The sequence below is a fragment of the Podarcis gaigeae genome (genome assembly GCF_964106915.1).
Source record: "Podarcis gaigeae genome assembly, chromosome: 12".
NCBI lineage: Eukaryota > Metazoa > Chordata > Lepidosauria > Squamata > Lacertidae > Podarcis > Podarcis gaigeae.
In genome coordinates, this window is record NC_139688.1 from 61,446,878 (window position 1) to 61,469,935 (window position 23,058).

A 23,058-nucleotide genomic window follows, 5' to 3' on the forward strand; every position below is an offset into this window, starting at 1 on the left:
TTATACACAACGGCCTTCACTTTCAGTTCTGCTATTTTGTATTGCTTCTCTAGAGTCACATCATGGAGTCATATTTAAATGTAGATGAAAGGGAGTATCATCTACATAACTACTTTCACATTGTGGTGCAACTGGAGTTTCCAGTTTTTACAGATGCCACGCATCTGAACTACGAAAGTGAGTAATACAATACATGAGTAATATCTATATACCATAAGTATGTCCTGAAAATGACATAATTTGGAAACTGTTAGCAAAATCAACTATTCTGAAGTCATTTCCACCCAATGGTTCCCACTCAAGGAGTTGGTTACTGCACTTGTAACCAAGGTTCAAAGGTTGTTAGGTAGGAGATTGTCTAGGATTATTGTATTTCAAATTAATATATAGGTTTAAGATTTGTGTCAAATCCCATGTGATAGCATTCTATCTAATTCAAGAAAAGTATCAGATTTACGGAATGTGGACCAGCCTGGGTCCACAAGTCAGACATGTCAGACTTATCTTCTTACATTTATATCCTTCCTTTCTTCCATGTGGTTCCAAGGTGGTCTCTTATCCAGGCACTGTCAAGACCCAGACCTGCTGAGCTTCAGCAAAGTGGTGGCGGCATTTACCATATTTTTCGCTCTATAGGACGCACTTTTCCCCCTCCAAAAAGGAAGGGGAAATGTTTGTGTGTCCTATGGAGCGAATGCAGGCTCCTTGGCTTCAGCGAAAGCAACGTGAAGCCTCCAAAGCGCAGAGGGAACACTCCCTCCGCGCTCCGGAGGCTACGCGTTGCTTTCGCTGAAGCCTGGAGAGTGAGAGGGGTCAGTGCGCACTGACCCCTCTCGCTCTCCAGGCTTCAGGGATAGCCGCCTGAAGCCTTTGGAGTGCAGCGGGACCTCGCGCTGCGCTCCAAAGGCTTCGGGGTTAGCTGCGCAAAGCCTCTGCAGGGCAGCGGGGTGAAGGCACCCCGCTGCCCTGCAGAGGCTTGAAAGGCTGTCCCTGAAGCCAGAACAGTGAGATGGGGCGCTGCGCAGCCCTCCGTCTCACTGTTCTAGCGTCGGGATGGCTGCGGAGGCTTGAAAGGCTGTCCCCGAAGCCAGAACAGCGAGATGGAGTGCTCCGTCTCGCTGTTCTAGCTTGGGGATGGCTGTGCAAAGCCTCCGCAGGGCAGCGGAGTGAAGGCACCCCGCTGCCCTGCGGAGGCTACAAAGGCTGTCCCTGAAGCCTCAAGCCTTTGGAGTGCCTTTGCACTGTTCCCCGACCTGCTCTTGAACGCACCTTGAATGCTCCTTGTTTTAGAGGAGGAGAACAAGAAAGAATTTTTTTCCCGTTCTCCCCCTCCTATGGTCCGGGGCGTCCTATAGAGCAAAAAGTACGGTAGTCTTCACAAGATCTTGAAGGACATCTGATCATGAATCCATGCGGTCATTCCAACTTTACACAAATGGAAGTTCAGTGATCACTTGAGGAAGGCTCATACTTGCATACTTGCATTGTAAGCTAAAACTACACTATCACATGCCAACATGGGCTTAGCCAGATTTTTAGTTGGGGGAGTACTTTTGTTAGCGGGGCAGAACCTCAGTTTGCTGTGTATTTTTATTGAATTTTATTTATTTAGGGGCAGCAGCTGCCCCCCCGCCTACGTCCATGCATGCCAACATATGGAACAAACACCAGCAACCACTTCTCTGCCAAACAGCCTTGAGTGCAGCATTGTAGTGCAGAAATGGTGGCAGGGAGTGGTTTCTTTTGCAAAAAAATCTCCAGAAACCTGTGAAAGGAGAGTTGTAGAGAGAAAGAGGTTATTAAGGAAAAGCTTAAATCCCCTGCCTGGTTACTAGAAAAGCTAACCAACAGACTAAAATTGACACGGGGAAAAATAGAAGATGCCATCACCCTGGTATTGCATACACAGCCCAACAAGTCAATGACAAAAACCCACCAACAGCATGCGAAGCAAAATGGCTCACTTGAGCCAACAATCACCTCCCCATACAAACAAATCTCACTTCCGCCAACTAAATACCAACCATGCACCCCCGCCAACCATGCACCCCCCTCACTACCAAGGAAATATAATAAACGAATAGAAAGAGAACCTACCCAAGTGACACTGAATTGTAGGACTGATTTCATTGCCTCTTGTTTACTGAATTGTAATCTCCCATATTCTATTTTATCGAACACTGCTTCAGTGACTTTGTTGCGAAGAGGTTTATAAATCTGCAAATGTGCCTTTACATGGGCTTATTTCAAAACGCTGTCAATGGTTTAGAATCATAGTTCAGGAGTCCTCTTCTATGCTCATATGCTTGCCCAAGTACCAAACTCCAGAACGCTGCTTTAAAGAAACAAAATCCAATTTCTTCCTATGTCACACACTGGCCTTTAGAATGCCACCGTGGTCCGCCTTCGAATACGAGGACTTTTGTGCCCCTGTGTGCATCTTCACAGAAAGGTAGTTTTCAAATCTCCATACCGCCATTGCACGGCACCAGTCAAAATCCTCCACTAGGAAGCGTCCAGAACCACAGAAGCCCTAATGAGGTGAAGCTGATCATCCTTGGTACATCTTGACAGGCCCTTTGAAAGCGACTAAGCTGTAGAACAGATCTAAAGGGACATTTCAAATAGGTGAAAGTCACGTGGTACGTTAAAATTGGTATTTATACTTGTAGAATACTACACACTGTTGCAAGATCAACACACGGGGTAACACGGGGTAGCTGATTCCCTGGTGGCACGCTGGAATGCGGAGTTAACCAGGGCTATTGACTGTCTGGCTCCGAAGCGCCCTCTCCGATTGCATGGAGCCCGGACAGCCCCGTGGTTTTCCCCGGAGCTGAGGGTGATGAAACAATCGTTGAGACGGCTAGAGCGCCAGTGGCAGAAAACTCATTCTGAATCAGACCGGACACAGGTTAGAGCTCAACGTCGAGCCTACCAAGTGGCAATGGCGACGGCAAAGAGGGCCTTCTTCGCCGCCTCCATTGCATCTGCAGAAAACAGCAGCAGGAGACTTTTTCAGGTGGTTCGCAATCTATCAGAACCACCGGGGCCTGGTAGGGACCCCAAGATCTCCTGCAATGCTTTTGCAAAATTTTTTGCAGATAAAATCGCTCAGATTCAGAAGGAGGTAGACTCCACCGTGGGAGCAGGGCCAGGGCGGGAGAGTGCTAGAGTTCTGTCTGGTTCTGTTACATGGGATCAATTCCAATGTGTTACCTCCGAGGATGTGGACAGGCTGCTTGGACGAGTGAAACCGACCACCTGTCTCCTTGATCCTTGCCCATCCTGGCTGATAAAAGCGAGCCGGGAAGGGCTGAGCGATGGGCTCTGCGGGGTGGTGAATGCTTCCCTCTGTGAGGGAGCCTTCCCAGACCCGCTGAAAGAGGCGGTCATTAAACCGCTTCTTTAAAAAACATCTTTAGACCCGGCCAATTTGGCCAACTATCGCCCAGTCTCAAATCTGCCATTCTTGGGCAGGGTGATTGAGCGGGTGGTTGCTGAACAACTCCAAGCACGCCTGGAGGAAACGGACCATTTGGATCCCTTCCAATCAGGATTCAGGCCTCACCATGGGACTGAAACTGCCTTGGTCGCGCTGGTTGATGATCTCCGGCGAGCTAGGGACAAAGGTGAGAGCTGTTTCCTAGTTCTGCTGGATCTCTCAGCGGCCTTTGACACCATCGACCATAACATCCTTCTGGACCGTCTAGAGGGGCTGGGAGCTGGGGGCACTGTCATACAGTGGTTCCGCTCCTTCCTCCTGGGCCGTGTCCAGAAAGTGGTGGGGGGGTGAGTGTTCAGACCCCTGGGCTCTCACTTGTGGGGTGCCTCAGGGTTCTGTCCTCTCCCCCATGCTTTTTAATATCTATATGAAGCCGCTGGGAGAGATCATCAGGGGGTTTGGACTGGGTGTTCATCAGTATGCAGATGACACCCAGCTCTACCTCTCCTTTAAATCAGAACCAGTGAAGGCGGTGAAGGTCCTGTGTGAGTGCCTGGAGGCGGTTGGAGGTTGGATGGCGGCTAACAGATTGAGGTTGAATCCTGACAAGACAGAAGTACTGTTTTTGGGGGACAGGAGGCGGGCAGGTGTGGAGGATTCCCTGGTCCTGAATGGGGTAACTGTGCCCCTGAAGGACCAGGTGCGCAGCCTGGGAGTCATTTTGGACTCACAGCTGTCCATGGAGGCACAGGTCAAATCTGTGTCCAGGGCAGCTGTCTACCAGCTCCACCTGGTACGCAGGCTAAGACCCTACCTCCCCGCGGACTGTCTCGCCAGAGTGGTGCATGCTCTAGTTATCTCACGCTTGGACTACTGCAACGCGCTCTACGTGGGGCTACCTTTGAAGGTGACCCGGAAACTGCAATTAATCCAGAATGCGGCAGCTAGACTGGTGACTGGGAGTGGCCGCCGGGACCACATAACACCGGTTCTGAGAGATCTGCATTGGCTCCCAGTACGTTTCCGAGCACGATTCAAAGTGTTGGTGCTGACCTTTAAAGCCCTAAACGGCCTCGGTCCTGTATACCTGAAGGAGCGTCTCCACCCCCATCGTTCAGCCCAGACACTGAGATCCAGCGCCGAGGGCCTTCTGGCGGTTCCCTCATTGCGAGAAGTGAGGCTACAGGGAACCAGACAGAGGGCCTTCTCAGTAGTGGCGCCCGCCCTGTGGAACGCCCTCCCATCAGATGTCAAAGAGATAAAGAATTACCTGACGTTCAGAAGACATCTTAAGGCAGCCCTGTTCAGGGAAGTTTTTAATATGTAATGCTGTATTGTTTTTAACACTGATTGGGAGCCGCCCAGAGTGGCTGGGGAAACTCAGCCAGATGGGCGGGGTATAAATAATAAATTATTATTATTATTATTATTATTATTATTATTATTATTACACCACAGGTGCTTGGGGCATCATCACTCTTTAACCCCTGTGAATATCAAGCTATGTGACATGCTACACAGCTTGAGTTTTCCTTGTACAGTACTGCCATCTGCTGCATTTTGACATTATGACCAGCAGCAGTGGAGAACCCACACACACAAAAATTAGAAAATAAAAGATATTAAGTCCACTCAAAAGTATATGCCTTGTGCCATAACTTTCTGTTTCTTTAATTTTGCAAGCAGCACTCTGTGGCATCATCTGCAGAAATATTTCAACAGATGCAAAAGGGCAGAAACTGCTGTTCAGAAATTTGCTTACATTTCCCATCATGCAAGCTTGTGCATTACAAATCTTTTTTAATTTCCTGATTTTGTGAACAAATGCAAACTAAAACAGTCAACCATTCTAGTTTGCGACACACAGCATGAATCCCACTTTCTAGTTATTCTTTGGGCTCACTTGTTAAAAATTAATCATCCTAATGTTAGAAAACCTCCTCTTGAGAGCTATATATAAAAGCTGAGCAAACTCTTCTTCTGGCTGGTCCGAAAGTAGTGGAATACCAGACATTATTACAGTTAGTTTCACTAACCTAAGTTCCATCCCACTACTAACTTTGACTGGTCTTTTCCCCCATCCCTTTTTTGGTTTTTTAAATAACCAGTTTTATAAACAAGGATCATAGGAATAAATGATAAAAATAAATAGACCATGTCTTATGTCATTTGTTTGTCGCAAAAATAGCAGAATAAATTTACCATAATATCTACAACATTCAATGTGTAAGTTTTTGAATCATAAACTGGTTTTAATAAAAACAAAAACAAAGGGGAAACAGGATAGAAGAGATTTAACAGGTAACATTCAACATCGCATAGCTAAACCCTTTGTAGTTGGCTTAGAATAAGTATGAAAGATAGTCATTTTTCCTTTTATGTTACCAATGGAACAATATAAAGTTAGTCTATTGATGAACGTGGAGGGCGGGTGGGGGGGAGTTCAAAGTGAAGAGGTTTTGCGAGACTGGAGGTCACCTCCGGGGGTGAAGAAGTCAGCAAGACAATCGCAGCTCCTGCTGAGGCTGCAGAGATGGTAACTCAGAGCTGCTGCCTTCCCTGCTGTTTTGCTGCATAAGCAGCGCTGCCGAGTGACCTGGGCAGGGGGCCTCGAGAGCACCAGCTGGGCTGCGGGAGTTGCCAGGAGGAAGCGTAGGAGGCGCCACCCAGGAGCCTTCGGGACTCCCTTCTCCGCTAGAGGGCAGGGGCGGGACGGAGGCGGCAGGGGGCGCTGCGGGCAAGGCGGCCTCCTGGCGAAGCCGACTTCCGCCCGATGGTGGGCGGGGCCGGGGGAGCCGCAGAGCTACGAAACAGGGGGAGGGGTCCCGGCCCGCCCTGCGCCGGGCACTTCCGGGCTCAGGCTGCCTTCCATCCACGCGGAGACGGGCGCGAGTTGAATATTGATGCCGGAGGAAGGGGGGCAGCTCGGAGGCCCGTCTCCCTCCTGGGGGAGGCGCCCCCGCTTGAAAGCAGGGCTGGTCCCGGAGCCCCCCCCAGGCAAGCCGGCTCGGAGCAGGGCTCTCCTGGCAGGGAGGACCACCAACACAACACGGGTGCTGACCCTCCGCACGTGCCGAGGAGGCAGCGAGCAGGGGAGATGGCAATGCTGTCCTCGTTGTGCGGAGCTGGAGTAGCCTTCACGTCTCGTGTGGACGGAAGGAGAGCCGTTTTCCTGAGCTTGAGTCTGGACTAAGGATTCGGAGCTGCTGTGTTCTGATTCCATACAGGATGTTCAATCACAGAACTTTTCAGGATTTGGGCCTCTGCCATTGGCCCTTGAACTCTTGAGTTGTGATTCGCAGGTTGGAAGTTAAGACAGCCAATCACGTTGGAGGTGGGAGTGGCCCAGGCTTTCAGAAATGTATATAAGCAGTTGCTTTGCCCGTTTCCCAGTTACGTAGTTCAATAAAGGTTCTTGCTGTTATCACTGTCTTGCCATGTGGGAACCCACCTACACTTCAGGGCACCAGCTAGGCTGCAGGAGTTGCCAGGAGGAGGCAAACAAGTGGCTTGAGAGACAGGTGGTAAAGTAGCAGATAAAAAGGCAAATGGCCTTGGAAAGGTGAAAACCCCAGAACAGAGGCCTCGTGGACCTTTTTTTTGTACTTTGCAATGGTGTTTTTTTACAGCAAAACCCAATCGTCAAGAGTAATCCAGTATTAAATCCAGAAATCTGAACATGGCAGAGCAGTTTTGCATCCTGGTCCACCAAATATTAAGAATCCCAAGCAAGCAAGTTTATCCTATTTCTTGTAGTGGCCGGTGCTTCACATGGTGCCTTACAAATAGTGCAAGCTTACTTTATTACGCCATGTCTGCACATTATTTCAGCCTTGCAATAAAAAGCATAAAGCCTGTTAGTGACTGAAGTGCCTGTTGAGTCCACCTTTTCTCTGATGTGCAAAGGTTGAGCACGGAGTCCTCCTCTCTGCTGGTACAACATACTGTGCCTTGTTATAGGCAGCTTCCCGTCTCCCACATTGGATGAACCTTTCCAAAGTTTCAACCAAATTGTAAGGGACAAAGAGGCAATATGTGGAAAACCACATAAAAATAAGCACATGACTAGAGCACAAGAGACCATTTCAATGGCTAGTATGCCTTTATTCTGGTCATTTTTTATTTTTTACTGTTAATGATCCGTTACAGCCTCATAACAGGAACCTCTTTCGGCTGAAGAGCAAGGTTTTTTTAAATTCCCTAAATCTAGACATTTAAGGACTTGCAAACCCAATTCAATAGGCAGCTTCCATTTTAAAATTTCAGTATGCTAAAAGCTTTCCTATTCGACAAAACTCATGCAGGCAATTGAGATATTTTAAGACCTCATCTCTGATTTAAATTTTTTTCTTTTTACATGGCTTTTGTGTCACTGGTTTCAGCAGCTATTAATGATGATATAACCAAAATGCAAAGAGAAACATCTGCAGCCTGCTCCTAGATCTCTGCTCCTGGGTGGGGAGATATTACAGGAAGGGCTAGAATCTGCACTCATAGTTTATTCACTTATGAGAATATATACCCTGCCTACTAACTGAAAGATGTGAAAGGGTGTGTGTGATTATAGCAAAACCAAACAGGAAAAGAAAAGAGTGCTCTGCAGTTATAAATTGATTTTATTTTGAAAATAATGCTATTATTAATCCTAGAAGGATAGGAGGAAAGCTTCAGAATTAGGCATTCAAGAAGCGTTTGTTAAATCCAAAACTTTTGCTATATAAAAAGGTGATAATGGAACTCCCTTGCATTGCTCCTTTAAAGCAAAAGGTTACCAACCTCTCTTCAAAGCCTGACACCTTCCCTGCATCTTCCATATAAATATATCTTTTAAAATTCTTCCAGGCCTTTTAAACCCCTGCAATTTTAACAGATTATGTGATTGTCATGTTTTGAGCTATTGCTTACAAGCCGTGTAACTTTATCTTTGCTTCTCTTTCTGCCAGGAAGGATTTTCTTTAAATGCTGCAAGCTGTAATTTTTATAATAGAGGAAGGTAAAGGTAAAGGTACCCCTGCCCGTACGGGCCAGTCTTGACAGACTCTGGGGTTGTGCGCCCATCTCACTTAAGAGGCCAAGGGCCAGCACTGTCCGCAGACACTTCCGGGTCACGTGGCCAGCGTGACATCGCTGCTCTGGTGAGCCAGAGCCGCACACGGAAACGCCGTTTACCTTCCCGCTGGTAAGCGGTCCCTATTTATCTACTTGCACTTTGAGGTGCTTTCGAACTGCTAGGTTGGCAGGCGCTGGGACCGAGCAGCGGGAGCGCACCCCGCCGCAGGGATTCGAACCGCCGACCTTTCGATCGGCAAGTCCTAGGCGCTGAGGCTTTAACCCACAGCGCCACCTGCGTCCCCCTATAATAGAGGAACCCCCCCCCCAATTAAGTGTGTTCAATTCATGCACAACTGTGCATATGCGTAGCACCAAAAACCCAATGGGGGAGAGACCTGAAGAGCCTCTACAAAACCCCAATGTACCTCCAGCCGACAAAGACTCCCTGGAGCCCAGAGGGCGTCCTATTTAGGGTCTGGGAAAGAGCTGCTTGCAAGCTGAAGTCGCAGCAGGGTGCCCCCCATTTTTGCACATTTCACTTATGCGCGCAGGGGACCAGAACGTTACCCCCGTGTAAACGGGGAGTCGCCTGTACAGAATTTCTAAAAGGTTTTAGTGTTTTCATGCTGGCTCTTTACCGAGCAGTCATCTCTAACTAGAAGCCAGAAACACATAAGGATGCATTCAGTGACAAAGGCAAGCAGACTGCAGTCACAAGAGAAGCCCACGGGGGGGGGGGGGAGGCAAGAGCTGAAAAAGCAGATGCAAAGGTATGAGAGAGGAGCCAGGAGGTGCACCCAGTGAGGAACTGGAGAGTGATGGCAGAGACCAGTGAGGAAGAAGATGTGTCTCAGCATCAAAAGCATCTGGAGGTGTTGGGCACAGGTGTGCAGACACACAGGTGGCTTTGCCCCCACCGATGATGATCCTTAACAAGGTCATGTAGCCCCTGGGCAGGAAAAGGGCTTCCTCCACCCCCCTTTCAAACTCCAATTCCCAATTAAGCCTTTGCTTAAGTCCTGTGCCACAATGTTTAGGAAGACCCTTGTGGTATCTCGGAGATTTTGTCCAGTGACTTCAGCAGTTCAGCCACCAGCTGCAGCTCTTTCGCACCAGAGAGCAGCTGCCTGGAATGAAAACAGGAGGTTGTTAGAAAGAAAGGGGGGGGGGATGAATGTGAGAGTGACTGCTTAGGCCAGGAATTACTTATTTATAAAAATATTTGTATGACCACTGTATCATAAAGATATATATCAAAGCAGTTTACAGCTATAAAAACATAAAACCATACAATAAAAACCACAAAAAAGTTAAAAACAAACATCCATTAACCATTGTAGAAGGATGCATTCTAAATTGTCCAAACAAAAATGTTTTCAGCAGGCGTTTAAAAGTTGGCATTGAAAAAGTTGGCTTGCTGAATCTCCAGTGGCAGAGAGTACCATAGGACTGGAACAAAGACAGTAAAGGCTCAGTTTCTTGTTGCTGTCAAATGAACCTCACCAACTAAGGAACGCCCAACAGCCCTCCTGCAGATGATCTTGGTGATCAAGCTGGGGCATAAAGGTCTGGGATAGAAGAGTCCAGGGGCTCCCTGAGGCACCCTGGGCCTATTGAAGCTGGCACAGCAATAAGTGGGCTTACTGGCAACTCCCTTATCCCCAACTGCACCCCTGGCAGGTTTTCAAGGAGGCCATGAAAGCATTTGGTGCAGAGTAGAAGCTGGCCTGCGCAGACATGGACATCTGAGTGAACTTTGGGGAACCTGGATAAAGTGGAGCAGAGACTGAGCTGCGTTCCTAGCACACAATTCAAGAGAAGCCAAAGCTATTCCTTCCATCTCTTTCGATTACAGATACAGGTAACTCCCATCCTGAATGGTAAGGGAAGTGCAGGGCTTGGGGGGGGGGGCTCTGCCAGGGTCCCAGCCCCCCCGCCTCCTCCTCAAAGCTGGGCAAGTACTTACAAGGCTTTGGCATGTCATACCAAGATCAGACAGATCATTTAAAAAACACAATACTCCCCTAGTGACACAAACGGGACTTAAAATGCTGGGCTCCCTCTGTTTCCACCCAACTCGGACTTGTCCACACTGAACATCCGTGGCTCTGTGGGATTTCACACAGGAGGCCGGAAAATGCCAGAGGCAGAACTTGGGAGAGTCTGCCTGCAAAACTAGCCCTCTGCCCAATGAGCTACAGCCCTTCCCAAGTTTGTCTTGATGGCAAGGGCTGAGGACTGAAACCAGGCTTCATTTTCAGGGGAAGGGTTGTAGCTCCACACGCAGAAGGTCCTGGGTTCCATTTCCAATGGAATCTGCAGGAGACCCCCTGCCTAAAACCCTGGAGAGCTGCTGCCAGTCAGTGTAGACAATACGAAGTTAGATGGACCAATGGTTCTGACTCTGTAGAAGGCAGCTTCCTACGTTTCTACCCTGTTCCCCTTTTTAACACATGGCTGCTGCTTTGAAGTTTCAGAGTCTTCAATGAAGCGGCTTGTTGGGGTCTTGTGGAAGTCGGCTGGAGTTCATCACATCTCTCGCTGTGTGCGGGAGGCCCAGCAGTCTTCAGAGATGCCTCGGCTATGGGTAAAACTCCTCTCCCACACAGTTCAGAGGAACCAAGTGTTTCTTGTCTCCACACGCAAGACGAACCTAAACACTACTGACTACTGTACTGGCCCGAATATAAGCCACACTTTTTTTTCCAAATTCCGACTGTGAAAAGTTAAAGTGTGGCTTAAATTCGTTACCTTACAAAAATTGGCTTTTACAATATCGCTGCTGAAACAGACATATGGTAAAATGGAACATTTTTTTATTATTATTATTGCCGATTTGCAAGCTTGAGACTGTTGTGCAATTAACCCACAGGATTTTATTCTACATTTGCCATTTACAGGTGTGAGTGCCTGCGGAATTGTAGCAACTGAATAGCGATTTCAGTGATTGTTTGGTAACTTTTCTGGATTGCAAGATTGAAGGCTTAAATTGGCTCAGAGTTACAATTCTACCAACCACAGCAATTTTCAGCCTGTAACCCAATTTTAAGGGAGCGGCTTATATTCGGGTATTGTCTTTTTTTCCTCCCCCCCCCCCAAATTTTAAAGGTGCAGCTTATTTATGGGTATGGCTTATATTTGGGCCAGTATGGTACTATATAGTTCTTTAGGTCTCTGAATTAAAGGTACATGTGGACAGAGAGATCTGCTAACACATGGTGCTGATAATGCCAAAGTTGCAGGTTCCCTCCCTGCATGGGACAGCTGCATACTCCTGCATTGCAGAGGGTTGGACTAGATGATCCTCAGGGTCCCTTCCAATTCTATGATTCTATGCTAGCTAATGCTACTGAGTAAAACTCATCATCACAGACTCAGTCAAACAGGACCGGACAAGGAGAAGACAGAAGCAATGCCCTAGAGACTGTTATCCTTGTCTTCTCATTCCTGAAACAATGAGGGCAAATGTCTCTGCAAGTCATACCACTAACCGCTGATGTTGCTATGTTGCCTGGCACCTTATCTCAGAGCATGTGTGTGATGTGCTAACTCAAGGCCTGGACTGCGTCATTAAACTCATTTGTTTACATCACACAAGATGGCTCATCCATCTCTCGTTGAGTTGCAAGTTGACTGGGGTACATGTAGATTTTAATCTACAGATGCCGGATGTTGAAATGTACCTGATGGATGGTTGGGACTTTGTGATGACGGCGAGGAGATTCTGCAAGGCAGCACTGGCATTTTGCTGCACTATGGCCAGGTTAGCCGAGTGGCTAGATTTCAAGGCTTCATTTTCTAATCTGTAGTTCTCCACCTGAACCTTTAAGGTAAAAAACAGGAGGGGGGATACATCAGTGGCTCACCACCCCCAGCTACGGAGACATGTGGATAAAAAGCACAGAGGAGCTAGCTCAAAGGATCCTGGAGATGCCAGCAAGCAAGATTAGTTGAGAACGTTATTGCAAACAATGCAAGTCTGCTAAGCAGGTTTATTTTTTTTTTAAAAAAGCATTTTTCACCCTGCTTTTTCTGCCAAAACGTGTATTTAAAGCCCTTGGCTTCCCCCAAAGCATCCTGGGAACTGTAGTTAACCCCAAAGAACTATAACCCCTAGCACCCTTAAACTACATTTCCCAGGATTCTTTGGGAGAAGCCAGGTGCTTTGAATTTCTGGCGTGTAGCTAGCCACACACACAACACGTGGTCTGGGCAAGTTTCCTGGCAAAGGAGTTCAGCCATGTCTCGCCTTCAACCTGCAACGCCTCCTCAGCCTCATAAACAGAACAGGAGAAGCGCCTGGGGGCTGGGTCAGGCCAGGGACCCGTCTGGTTCCTCATCCTGCTCTCACAGGGCCAACCAAATGCTCATGATGGGAAACCCGCAAGCAAGAGCCAACTTTCCCCTCTCGCCCTTTCCAGCAACTGGGATTCAGAAGCTGCCTCTGCCATCCTGGCTAGGAGCCAGCTTAGTCCTCCCCCCCTCCCTGAATCGGTCTAATTCTCTTTTGGAGCCCTCCAGGTGGGTGACCCTCATGGCCTCTTGCGGGAGAGTCCCCCAGTCTAACTCTCCACCCTCCTCAGCTTTGCCTTAGCAGGTGCTCAGAAACACAAATGTTTGGCTTTTAAAAAGAAGAAAAGGAGACCCAGCGGAGGAGGAGGCCCCCAGGCCGTACCTGGAGGAGGCTGTTGTGCTGCTTCAGCTTCACAGTGCTGGTTTCAGCCTTCATGGCCCGTTTCTGGAATAGAGAAGAGCAGGGCTGGTCACTGGAGCCGGAAGAATAAAAGGGGGGGGGGGGAGACCCTGAGGTCCCGCTATCAGTCAATAGGCCTCTCACGACCAGCCACCTGGAGCCCCATGCCCTCCTTGTGGGCTTTCCACGGGGGGGGGGGGGGGAGCAGCGTCCCACCAGAGTCTAGGAGCAGAATCCCCCCACCTGCTCGCTGTTATGAGTCAGCTTCCATTACAGATGGATCACATTCCCATTTCGCACAGCTCTCCAGGGGCCACAGGAAAGAGTGCAGAGCAGCTGAGATAAAATTGACCTTTTGTGCAGTTGGCATCTTTCTCCAAGCCCTCAGAAGGCAGCCTTCTCTCAAGGACACCGTCCAGGCTGGCAGAAGCCCTCAAGGGGGCAGGAAGTAAGGCTGATTTGGGGGTGGCCTGTGGAGGGTCTTTGGGGCTGGCAGCCTCTCCACGAGCTGCTGGGAGGAGCTGGGGGCAGGTAGAGAGATCTGAGATCTCAGAAACAAATTGAGGATAACAGAGACCACTGTCCCCTACAAACCAGGTGTATTATTCAGCAGTTGAGACACAGGGAAGAGTGCCCATCACAGAGCCATCCCAGGGCTGGGAGGGCCACGGTCCTCCTCCCCTGGCAGGCCAGACTCACCGCCATCAGCTCAAGGTTCTCCTCCACCTGCTGCACCATCGCCTCCAAGTCCCGCGTCTCCTTCTCCTCTTTCCGCCGACTCTCCTCCAGGGTCCTTTCCAGCTGCTTGATTCTAGTTTACAAAAGGCAACAGCAGGGAATCAAGCATTGCCTGGGGGGGGGGGGCTCCCTAGCTCAGCAATTCCCAAACTTTTGGGGGCCACCACCTCCTTGCTTCCATATATTCCTCCCCCCTCGGTGCACCCTACCCTATAAACAGGATCATTCAGAATAGTGGTTTGCACAGCACACTAAGGTAACAGCACAAAAAAAGTTCAAAACAGTAACAATTTATTGCACCTTCATTCAAGATCAAATTAAAACTATTTAAAACAAATTAACAATTGAAGCTTTTAAACAAAACAGATTTGCTGCCTCCTCCTTGCCTCTTAGCACCCCCCCCCCCAATCTCACTGCCTCCCAGTGGGATTGGCCATTTTAGTAATCACCTTAGCTGATAAAGCACCAATTCAATTAGTATAAATTTGCAAGAGCATAGCAATACTTTGCAAGTGTGAAAGCCATCATCTCAGAAGAGATGACTCTCCCCCCGCAAGCCCATTCAAGGCAAGAGAAAATGACTCTTCAAAAGATTCAAAAAATTGCAGGTGCAAATATTAAGGACTTATATTAAAAATAATAACTATATGTGCTGCTCAATTGATTGGGAACACATTTTAAGATGACTTAAAGGCATTCTTAATCAATGAATCCAAGTGACTGATTCACTGTTGAAGTCATAACAAAAATACTTTTCGAGGTTTGGTTTGGTGTTTTTTTTTAAGGGCTGTGTTGGATGATTTTTTTTGCAAGAAACACAGTATGTGTACCTCTCTGCCTGACTCTCAGAAACTGCTTGAAGATGGCTGATCTTACTCCTAAACTTGGAATTTTCTTCTTTTAACTGCAAAAGGAAGAGCAAAAGAAATACCTAATTGAACACATGTTTGCCTCGTATATCAGTAGCAAAGTTGTTTGGATGAAACTGGATTAAGACAATGTGTATTTTGGGATAAAGAAAAACATGAATATCCAAATTTTTGGTCAAGGACCCAGGTTTGACTCTGTTTGCTCTGTCTGCAAAATTAAAGGGATTTTGAATTATTGGGGGGGAAGGAACCGAGGAAGAATCCAGAGTTCACGGAGCCCAGAGGGCCAGTATGAAGTCAGGATGTTGAAGGTGCCTTTAGGGTAGCCATATTTCAAACAAACCAAGACATATCAGGAAGCCTACTTTAAGACACCAAAACCCCACCTCTCCACAACCAGGTTCCTGGCTGGGATCCACACTAGCACAGGGCCTCCAAGTAGCCTTTGAGCAGTCCCTGGGGCGAGTTTCAAAAGTGTGTGTGATTTGGGGAAAGTGGGGAGTGGAACAACTCTCACTGTTAATTATAATAACCTTCTGATGTTTTTAAATACTAGTTTACAACAGTCTTGTTAATAATTTTAATGTTTATTGCAAGCTACTCATAAGATTTGTTACATTCAAGAGGCATATGAATATAAACAAAAAAATTAATGGGGGGGGAGATACTGCTCCTCCCGAAAAGCCTGAGGTGAACACAGGCCCCTGGGGGCCCATATGGTCCAGCCTGCATAGAGGCCCCAATGGAAAGCCCACAAGTGGGGCCTGAGTGCAACAGCAACTCTTCAGCTGTGCTCCCTCCAGCTGGCATTCCGGGGTAGACTGCACCTGGGCAGGGAGGCTCCTGCTATCCCACTAAACCAGGCATAGGCAAACTCAGCCCTCCAGATGTTTTGAGACTACAAGTCCCATAATCCCTGACCACTGGTCCTGTTAGCTAGGGGTGATGGGAGTTGTAGTCCCAAAACATCTGGAGGGTCAAGTTTGCCTATGCCTGCACTAAATGTTCATATGGAGAGCTAAGCTGGATTGGCCCAAAGGGAGCCCATCTGGTCCCGCCTCCTGTCCTCACAGTGGCCAACCAAGATGCTGCAACGAGAAGCCCCAAAACAGGACTGGAGCAAGAGCTCAGAAGCATTACTGCCTCCAACAGGGGCGGCGGCAAAAATAAATTGGGTGGCAAGAATTAAGAAGGGCTACAGAACACTTCCTTCCCTTGCCCAGCCTGGGACTTGAGAACCTCGAAGCAGACCCATTTGCCAGGGAGCAATCCTGGCCTCCCAGCTCATTCAGGAGACGTGGAAGGAGGAGCATTAGGAAGAGACCAAAGCAGCCCACAATTCAGATTCCCATCTTCCTCACTTCTTCGTAAGTCGGCTGGCAAGGAGGCAGATAAAAGCTGTCCCCCCCGGCAGCTCCATCCACAGGCAAGCTCTGGTCCTCCTTGGCCCCCAGCTTCCACGGAGTAAGCCTCTGGAGCTCAGACAGATCAGGGGGATTGCAGCAGAGAGAGTCACGGGTGCTGTCCAAGGAGGTGCTGGGCATCCTGCCCAGGTGGGCCTCTTCAACGGCTGATGGCTGGTAGGTGCTGCTCCATTCACTGTCCTCGTCTTCATCCTCCAGCGAGGAGTTAGTTGCCATTGGGTTCGGGGGAAACAGCTTGTAGAAGGCCACATCCAAAGACCCAGGGGACGAGGTGCTGTCGTCCAGGAGGAGCGAGAACCTGGAGGAATCCTAAAATGTCAAAGGGGGGAAATCTGTTCTCAGCCTAAGGAAGAGCCTTGGGATACTTCAAAAACTCAGGAAAAGAAACCCATGGATACCTGACTGTAGTTGCTTAAGAGCAGCCCAGAGAGAAGCGGCTCCGCTGCAGCTCCCAAACACTGTGTGTGTGTGTGTGTGTGTGTGTGTGTGTGTGTGTCACACTCTCCTCTCCCCTGCCTTTGCCTCCCAGAGGGGGCTGTAAGGGCCTGCCTGAGCCTGAGGGGGTGCAGGCAGCACAGGCACAGCTTTCCCACCGCTGGAGGAGGAGGGCGGGGAAGGAGGAGCCATGCAGGACAGCAGCGCTCCCCTCTCACCGCGCAGCCCCTTGGCATCTGGGGCAGGTCTCTCCTCCCGGCCCCCCCTTTCCTCCGCCAGTAGCCTTCTCTCTCCACCTGTGGCGCAGGAAAGAGGAAGGGCTGTGAGTGCAAGGAGGTGTGGGAGGTTTCTTGGGGGGGGGGGGGACTCAGCCACTTGCTCCCTTGATTCCTGGTGCCCCCCATCGCCCGCTTTGCCCCCAGGCCTTACCTTGGGGCTGCTGGTGCTTGACCCCGAGGAGGCCAGGGCAACGCCACTCAGCCCCTTTGCTTCCTCTAGGACAGGGGCTGCCAAATACTGGTTCTTGCTCCGCACAAACTCCTTGAAGGAGAAGGGGTTGGCCTCTTCCTCCTCAGGTGCAATGGAAGATCCAACTGGAGGAGGAAGCCAAGGAAGGAACGAAGCCTTACAAACAGGGGAAGGAATAAGAGGGAAGATCTGGGACTGGGGGGGGGGGGGTGCCCAGCCCCACCCCAGGGATGCTCATTTTGCTTGCAGCTGCAAACACACACCTGCCTTGACTATGATAAGGGGCGACTTTTATGGCTCCCCCTGGAAAAAACAGGAGAGACGCCTAGCAGTTAGAGCAAGGGTCAGCAAACTTTTTGAGCAGGGGCCAGTCCACTGTCCCTCAGACCTTGTGGGGGACCGGACTATTTTTTGGGGGGAGGGGATGAACAAATTCCTATGCCCCACAAATAACCCAGAGATGCATTTTAAATAAAAGCACACATTCTACTCATGTAAAAACACACTGCTTTCCGGACTGTCTGCGGGCCAGACTGAGAAGGCGACTGGGCCGGATCTGGCCCCTGGGCCTTAGGCTGCCTACCCATGAGTCCGAGCTTCAGGCTCGGGCCTGGAGAGAGATTCTGGTGGAGTCCCCAAGGGGCATGGCCTGGGGAGCCTCACCTACCTCACAGGGCTGCTGTTGTGCGGATTCAGTGGGGAGAACTGCCCAGGGGTTTTGGAAGAAGGGTGCTGTACTAATTTAATTAGTTAATAATGAAAATAATGCCCCTTTTAACTCCCTGGGAATACAAAAGCAGTCAAAAGCAAAGGACTAGTCCCAGAGGGGACTTCCTCCTCCTCTCTCTCGCAGGAGCCTCGGCTGCCACTTTCCTTTTTACAACAAAGCGCTTTTTACAGCAAAGACCCTGGTTGTTCTTGCCGAGGCAGCGCTCCAGGCAGCTACTGCTGAGCCGCTTCCAAGGGAGGCGCTCTGCACGCGCTCAGGAGCACCGCCCTCCGAGCTCTGCTCCGGACCCTCTTCGCTCCCGGAGTCCCGCCCAAGGCGCAAGGCGCTCTGCCCCTGCTCAGAGTCCTACCAGCGGGGCCGGCCCGGGGCTGCTGGCGCCCGAAGGAGGCTTCGCCCGCGGCGGGAGGGCGGCCGGGCCCCGCCATGGAGCCGCGCCGAGGGAGCCCCCCTGCCCGCCCCCTTCCCGGGCTCGAGCCGAGGAGGCGCTTCCGGGCGGGAGGCAGAGCCAAGAAAGGGCAGAGGCGCACGCGCGGGCCACAACTTCCGGCACTCCTTCGGCACTTTCTCTCGAGGACGCGCGTCAAGCACGACCCCCCCCCCCGCTGCTCCTGGGAACTGTAGTTTGTTCCGTGTGGCAGGAAGGACTGCGGAAGCAAGGGGCTTTCAAGCGAGGGGGAGAAGGTGCTGCATCCTCCGGGAAAGGCCACGTGCAGCTGGAAGGGGCCCCGAGGCTCCTAGTCCAGCCCCGGCAAGGAGCAGCGGAAACAGGATCAAATCTCTTTTCTGATGAGAGCAGCTTTTGCATCTCATTTGGAAAGCAAGGACCCAGAGTCTGGAGGAAGAATGGGGAGGCACACAATGCCAGATGCTTGAAGTCCAGTGTGAAGTTTCCACAGTCTGTGTTGATCTGGGGAGCCCTGTCATCAGCTGGTGTTGGTCCACTGTGCTTCAATAATTCCAGTGTCAACGCAGCCATCTACCAAGAGATTTTGGAGCACTTCATGCTTCCTTCCGCAGACGAGCTATATGGGGATGCTGACTTCATTTTCCAGCAGGACTTTGTCACCTGCCCACACTGCCAAAAGTACCAAAACCTGGTTCAATGGACATGAGATTACTGTGCTTGATTGGCCAACAAACCCGCCTGAGCTGAACCCCATAGAGAATCTATGGGGCATTGCCAAGAGAAAGATGAGAGACATGAGACATGAGACCAAGCAATGCAGAAGAGCTGAAGGCTGCTATTGAAGCTTCCTGGTCTTCCATAACACCTCAGCAGTGCCACAGGCTGATAGCATCCATGCTACACTGCATTGAGGCAAAAGGGGCCCAAACCAAGTACTGAGTACATGTGCATGCTTCTACTTCTCAGAGGTCCAATATTTCTCTATTTGCAGTCCTTGTTTTGCTGATTTCATTTAATATTCTAATTTTCTGAGATAGTTAATTTGGGGCTTACATCAGCTGTACACCATAAACATCACAATTATAACAAATAAAGACTTGACATATCTCGTTTGCATGTCATGAGTCTATCTCATATATTAGTTTCACCTTTTAAGTTGAATTACTGAAATAAATGAACTTTTCCACGATATTCTCATTTTCTGAGTTTCACCTGTAACCTCCTGTATTCTATTTTATCGAACACTGCTTCAGTGACTTTGTTGCGAAGAGGTTTATAAATCTGCAAATGTGCCTTTACATGGGCTTATTTCAAAACGCTGTCAATGGTTTAGAATCATAGTTCAGGAGTCCTCTTCTATGCTCATATGCTTGCCCAAGTACCAAACTCCAGAACGCTGCTTTAAAGAAACAAAATCCAATTTCTTCCTATGTCACACACTGGCCTTTAGAATGCCACCGTGGTCCGCCTTCGAATACGAGGACTTTTGTGCCCCTGTGTGCATCTTCACAGAAAGGTAGTTTTCAAATCTCCATACCGCCATTGCACGGCACCAGTCAAAATCCTCCACTAGGAAGCGTCCAGAACCACAGAAGCCCTAATGAGATGAAGCTGATCATCCTTGGTACATCTTGACAGGCCCTTTGAAAGCGACTAAGCTGTAGAACAGATCTAAAGGGACATTTCAAATAGGTGAAAGTCACGTGGTACGTTAAAATTGGTATTTATACTTGTAGAATACTACACACTGTTGCAAGATCAACACACGGGGTAACACCACAGGTGCTTGGGCATAATCACTCTTTAACCCCTGTGAATATCAAGCTATGTGACGTGCTACACAGCTTGAGTTTTCCTTGTACAGTACTGCCATCTGCTGCATTTTGACATTATGACCAGCAGCAGTAGAGAACCCACCTTCCTAATGTGTGTGTGTATACACACACACATGCACTAAAATTAGAAAATAAAAGATAATAATTTATTATTTATACCCCACCTATCTGGCTGGGTTTCCCCAGCCACTCTTCCAGCAAAATATTAAAATATAATAATTCATCAAATATTAAAAGCTTCCATGTATCATTTTGCTTTGTGGTTTGTGTTATTACGATGGAAAACGTAATAAAATTTATTTTTAAAAAATAAAATATATATATTAAAAGCTTCCCTAAACAGGGCTGCCTTCAGATATTATATAATAATAAATTATTATTATTAAGATAAGTCCATTCAGTGTACAGTGGTACCTCAGGTTACGTATTCCTCAGGTTACAGACTCCGCTAACCCAGAAATAGTACCTCGGGTTAAGAACTTTCCTTCAGGATGAGAACAGAAATCGTGCTCCGGCAGTGTGGCGGCAGCAGGAGGCCCCATTAGCTACAGTGGTACCTAAGGTTAAGAACAGTTTCAGGTTAAGAACAGACCTCCAGAATGAATTACTTTATTAACCTGAGGTACCACTTTACTGAAGGCAGTGGCGTAGCGTGGGTTGTCAGCACCCGGGGCAAGGCAAGTAATTTGCGCCCCCTAACCCCTGCGAGCGCGCCCCCCCAATGTTGCGGCCGCCCCCCTGCACCCCCACGCTATGCCACTGGGGCTGGGGGCGAGCGAAGGAGCCAAGGACCCCCCCCCTTAAGGCTCAGCAGGAATTTATTAAATTTATTATTTGCGGAGCCCCCGCGGGCCGAGGCAGCCGAAGCCCCCTCCCCTCGGGCGCCTCCCCGCCCCCTCCTCTCCTTGGGCTGTAGGTGGAGCCCGCGCTGCTCCAGATCCGGGCTTGGCGAGCGCCTCTCCTCCCCCCGGCCTGGTCTGGGGGCTTCCAGCCGCGCTCCGTCCTTGCCCGACACCCCCCCCCCCGCGGCTGAGACTTGCGGAGCCAGCGGCGCCCCCTTCCGCCGGGAGACCCTTGCCTGCCCACCGGCTTCCTCTCGGAGGGTTTTGGGGAGAGCAGGGCGCGGTGAGGCCTCTCGGAGCTCTCCTCCCTCCCAGTCGGCAGAAGCAGCCGCCGCCTGTGGCTGGGCCGAGGGGATGGCGGCGGTGGCGGCGGGTGCAAAGGCTGCCCGTGCCCGGCCAGGCGTTGGTGGCGGCATCGGCGCTGCTGCAGCGGCTGCTCCTCCTGCGAGCAGTGAGTGGAGCGCAGCCGCGGCGGCGGGGGGCGCGCACGCGCTAGGGCGCAAGGCTGGTGGTGGCGGCGGGGAGCCCAGCGGAGGAAGGAACTTGTCCCTTCCCTCTGGACTCGCGCCCCCCCAGATGTTGCGCCCGGTGCGGCTGGCACCCCTGGCACCCCCCACGCTACGCCACTGACTGAAGGGAACCAGGCGGGGGGCCTTCTCGGTGGTGGCGCCCTCCCATCAGATGTCAAGGAGATAAAGAACCAGGCGACTTTTAGAAGACATCTGAAGGCAGCCCTGTTCAGGGAAGTTTTTAATGCCTGACATTTTATTATTTTGCTGGAAGCCACCCTGAGTGGTGGTGGAAGCCCAGTCAGATGGGCGAGGTTTAAATAAAAACATTATTCTTATTTCTTATTCATTACTCTGCGCCTGCCTTTCCCCCTCACTGACTGGAAGCAGCTGCAGGTTGGACCCCCGGCGCAGGGGGCGCCCTCTCTGCCCTTCTAGGAGCTCCTCTCGCTGCACGAGGCCCCTAGGGAGCACTTCCGGGGCAACCGGGGCCATGACCCCCTCGCCTGGCCGCGCCCTTCCCGGCGACGCTCCGACTCGCCCCAGAGCCCGGGAAGGCGGCAGCCCCGTCGCGGAAGGGGGCCGCTCGGCTGCCCGGCAACGGGCGAGCGTGCCCCGCCCTCCTCCGCGCCTCCTGCCCCGTGGCCGGTGCTGCCCAATGACGGCGCGGTCCGCGGAGCTTGAGGTTGGCCGGCGCCGCCGAGGCCCCAAGGGAAAGAGGGACTGGCAGAGAGAGGGCGGGACTCTCTCAGGGCCCGCTGGACGCACAGCGAGCAGTCAGGAAATAAAAGCTGTGACTCAAGGCAGTTCAAAAACCAGCCGCGCCGGGGTCTGCTTTGTGGTTTCATTCCGTATTTTTATCCTGGGAACCGGCCTGAGATCTTCAGATGAAGCGCAGTATACAAATGCAATAAATAATATAAAATAAATAAATAAATAGGTTAGTAGTGGGCGCACAGATGAGTATCATCCTCATTGGTTATTGCCTTCTCCCTAAAGGTAAAGGTAAAGGTACCCCTGCCCGTACGGGCCAGTCTTGCCAGACTCTGGGGTTGTGCGCCCATCTCACTCAAGAGGCCAGGGGCCAGCACTGTCCGGAGACACTTCCGGGTCACGTGGCCAGCGTGACATCGCTGCTCTGGCGAGCCAGAGCTGCACACGGAAACGCCGTTTACCTTCCCGCTGGTAAGCGGTCCCTATTTATCTACTTGCACCCGGAGGTGCTTTCGAACTGCTAGGTTGGCAGGCGCTGGGACCGAGCAGTGGGAGCGCACCCCGCCGCAGGGATTCGAACCGCCGACCTTTCGATCGGCAAGTCCTAGGCGCTGAGGCTTTAACCCACAGCGCCACCTGTGTCCCTTGCCTTCTCCCTACTTCCATACAAAAAGAAAAATACAAGTTTTATCTGGCCAATGATTCTGTCCTCAAATACCTCCAGCCTGGGACAGTCTGCAAAATAACCACTAGACAGGGATGGACAGCCATCGCCTCCAACCCACATGGCCCATGGCAAAGGATGAGGACCAGAGTCCAGCAGCATCAGGTTTTTCCCATCCCAGATGTAGACAGAGGTTGCATATGCACCATTTATTTAAAGCACATGGCTACCAAA

At 50.3% G+C, this 23,058-nt stretch overlaps 1 protein-coding gene and 1 long non-coding RNA gene across 3 annotated transcripts; both read right to left on the reverse strand.

The window, feature by feature from the left end:
* Positions 1 to 1,336: 1,336 nt before the first annotated feature.
* LOC310828705 lies at positions 1,337 to 6,101 on the reverse strand. The gene is made up of 3 exons (XR_014557075.1): positions 5,924 to 6,101; positions 2,098 to 2,607; positions 1,337 to 1,765 (listed from the first exon to the last, which is right to left on the reverse strand). It is a non-coding gene; the product is annotated as an uncharacterized lncRNA (long non-coding RNA).
* A 2,701-nt stretch (positions 6,102 to 8,802) lies between these two features.
* On the reverse strand, positions 8,803 to 18,358 carry LOC310828664 (endosome-associated-trafficking regulator 1-like). 2 transcript variants are annotated; one of them, XM_083706383.1, is made up of 8 exons: positions 18,204 to 18,358; positions 17,086 to 17,249; positions 16,159 to 16,530; positions 14,759 to 14,832; positions 13,890 to 14,001; positions 13,173 to 13,235; positions 12,181 to 12,320; positions 8,803 to 9,624 (listed from the first exon to the last, which is right to left on the reverse strand). In XM_083706383.1, exons 1-8 carry the CDS (start codon positions 18,277 to 18,279, stop codon positions 9,531 to 9,533), a joined length of 1,095 nt encoding a protein of 364 aa, XP_083562509.1. In that variant the 5' UTR covers positions 18,280 to 18,358; the 3' UTR covers positions 8,803 to 9,530. The 2 variants fall into 2 exon arrangements, with proteins under 2 accessions (XP_083562509.1, XP_083562510.1); XM_083706384.1 differs by lacking the exon at positions 12,181 to 12,320.
* Between the last annotated feature and the right edge of the window lie 4,700 nt (positions 18,359 to 23,058).

Coding starts and splice junctions, on each gene's coding strand:
- LOC310828664 (XM_083706383.1), bottom strand. CDS start 18,279: ATGGCGGGGCCCGGCCGCCCTCCCGCCGCGGGCGAAGCCTCCTTCGGG. Junction 16,531..17,085: donor CAAGCACCAGCAGCCCCAAG/GTAAGGCCTGGG, acceptor TTGACATTTTAG/GATTCCTCCAGGTTCTCGCT. Junction 14,833..16,158: donor GCCAGCCGACTTACGAAGAA/GTGAGGAAGATG, acceptor TTCCTTTTGCAG/TTAAAAGAAGAAAATTCCAA.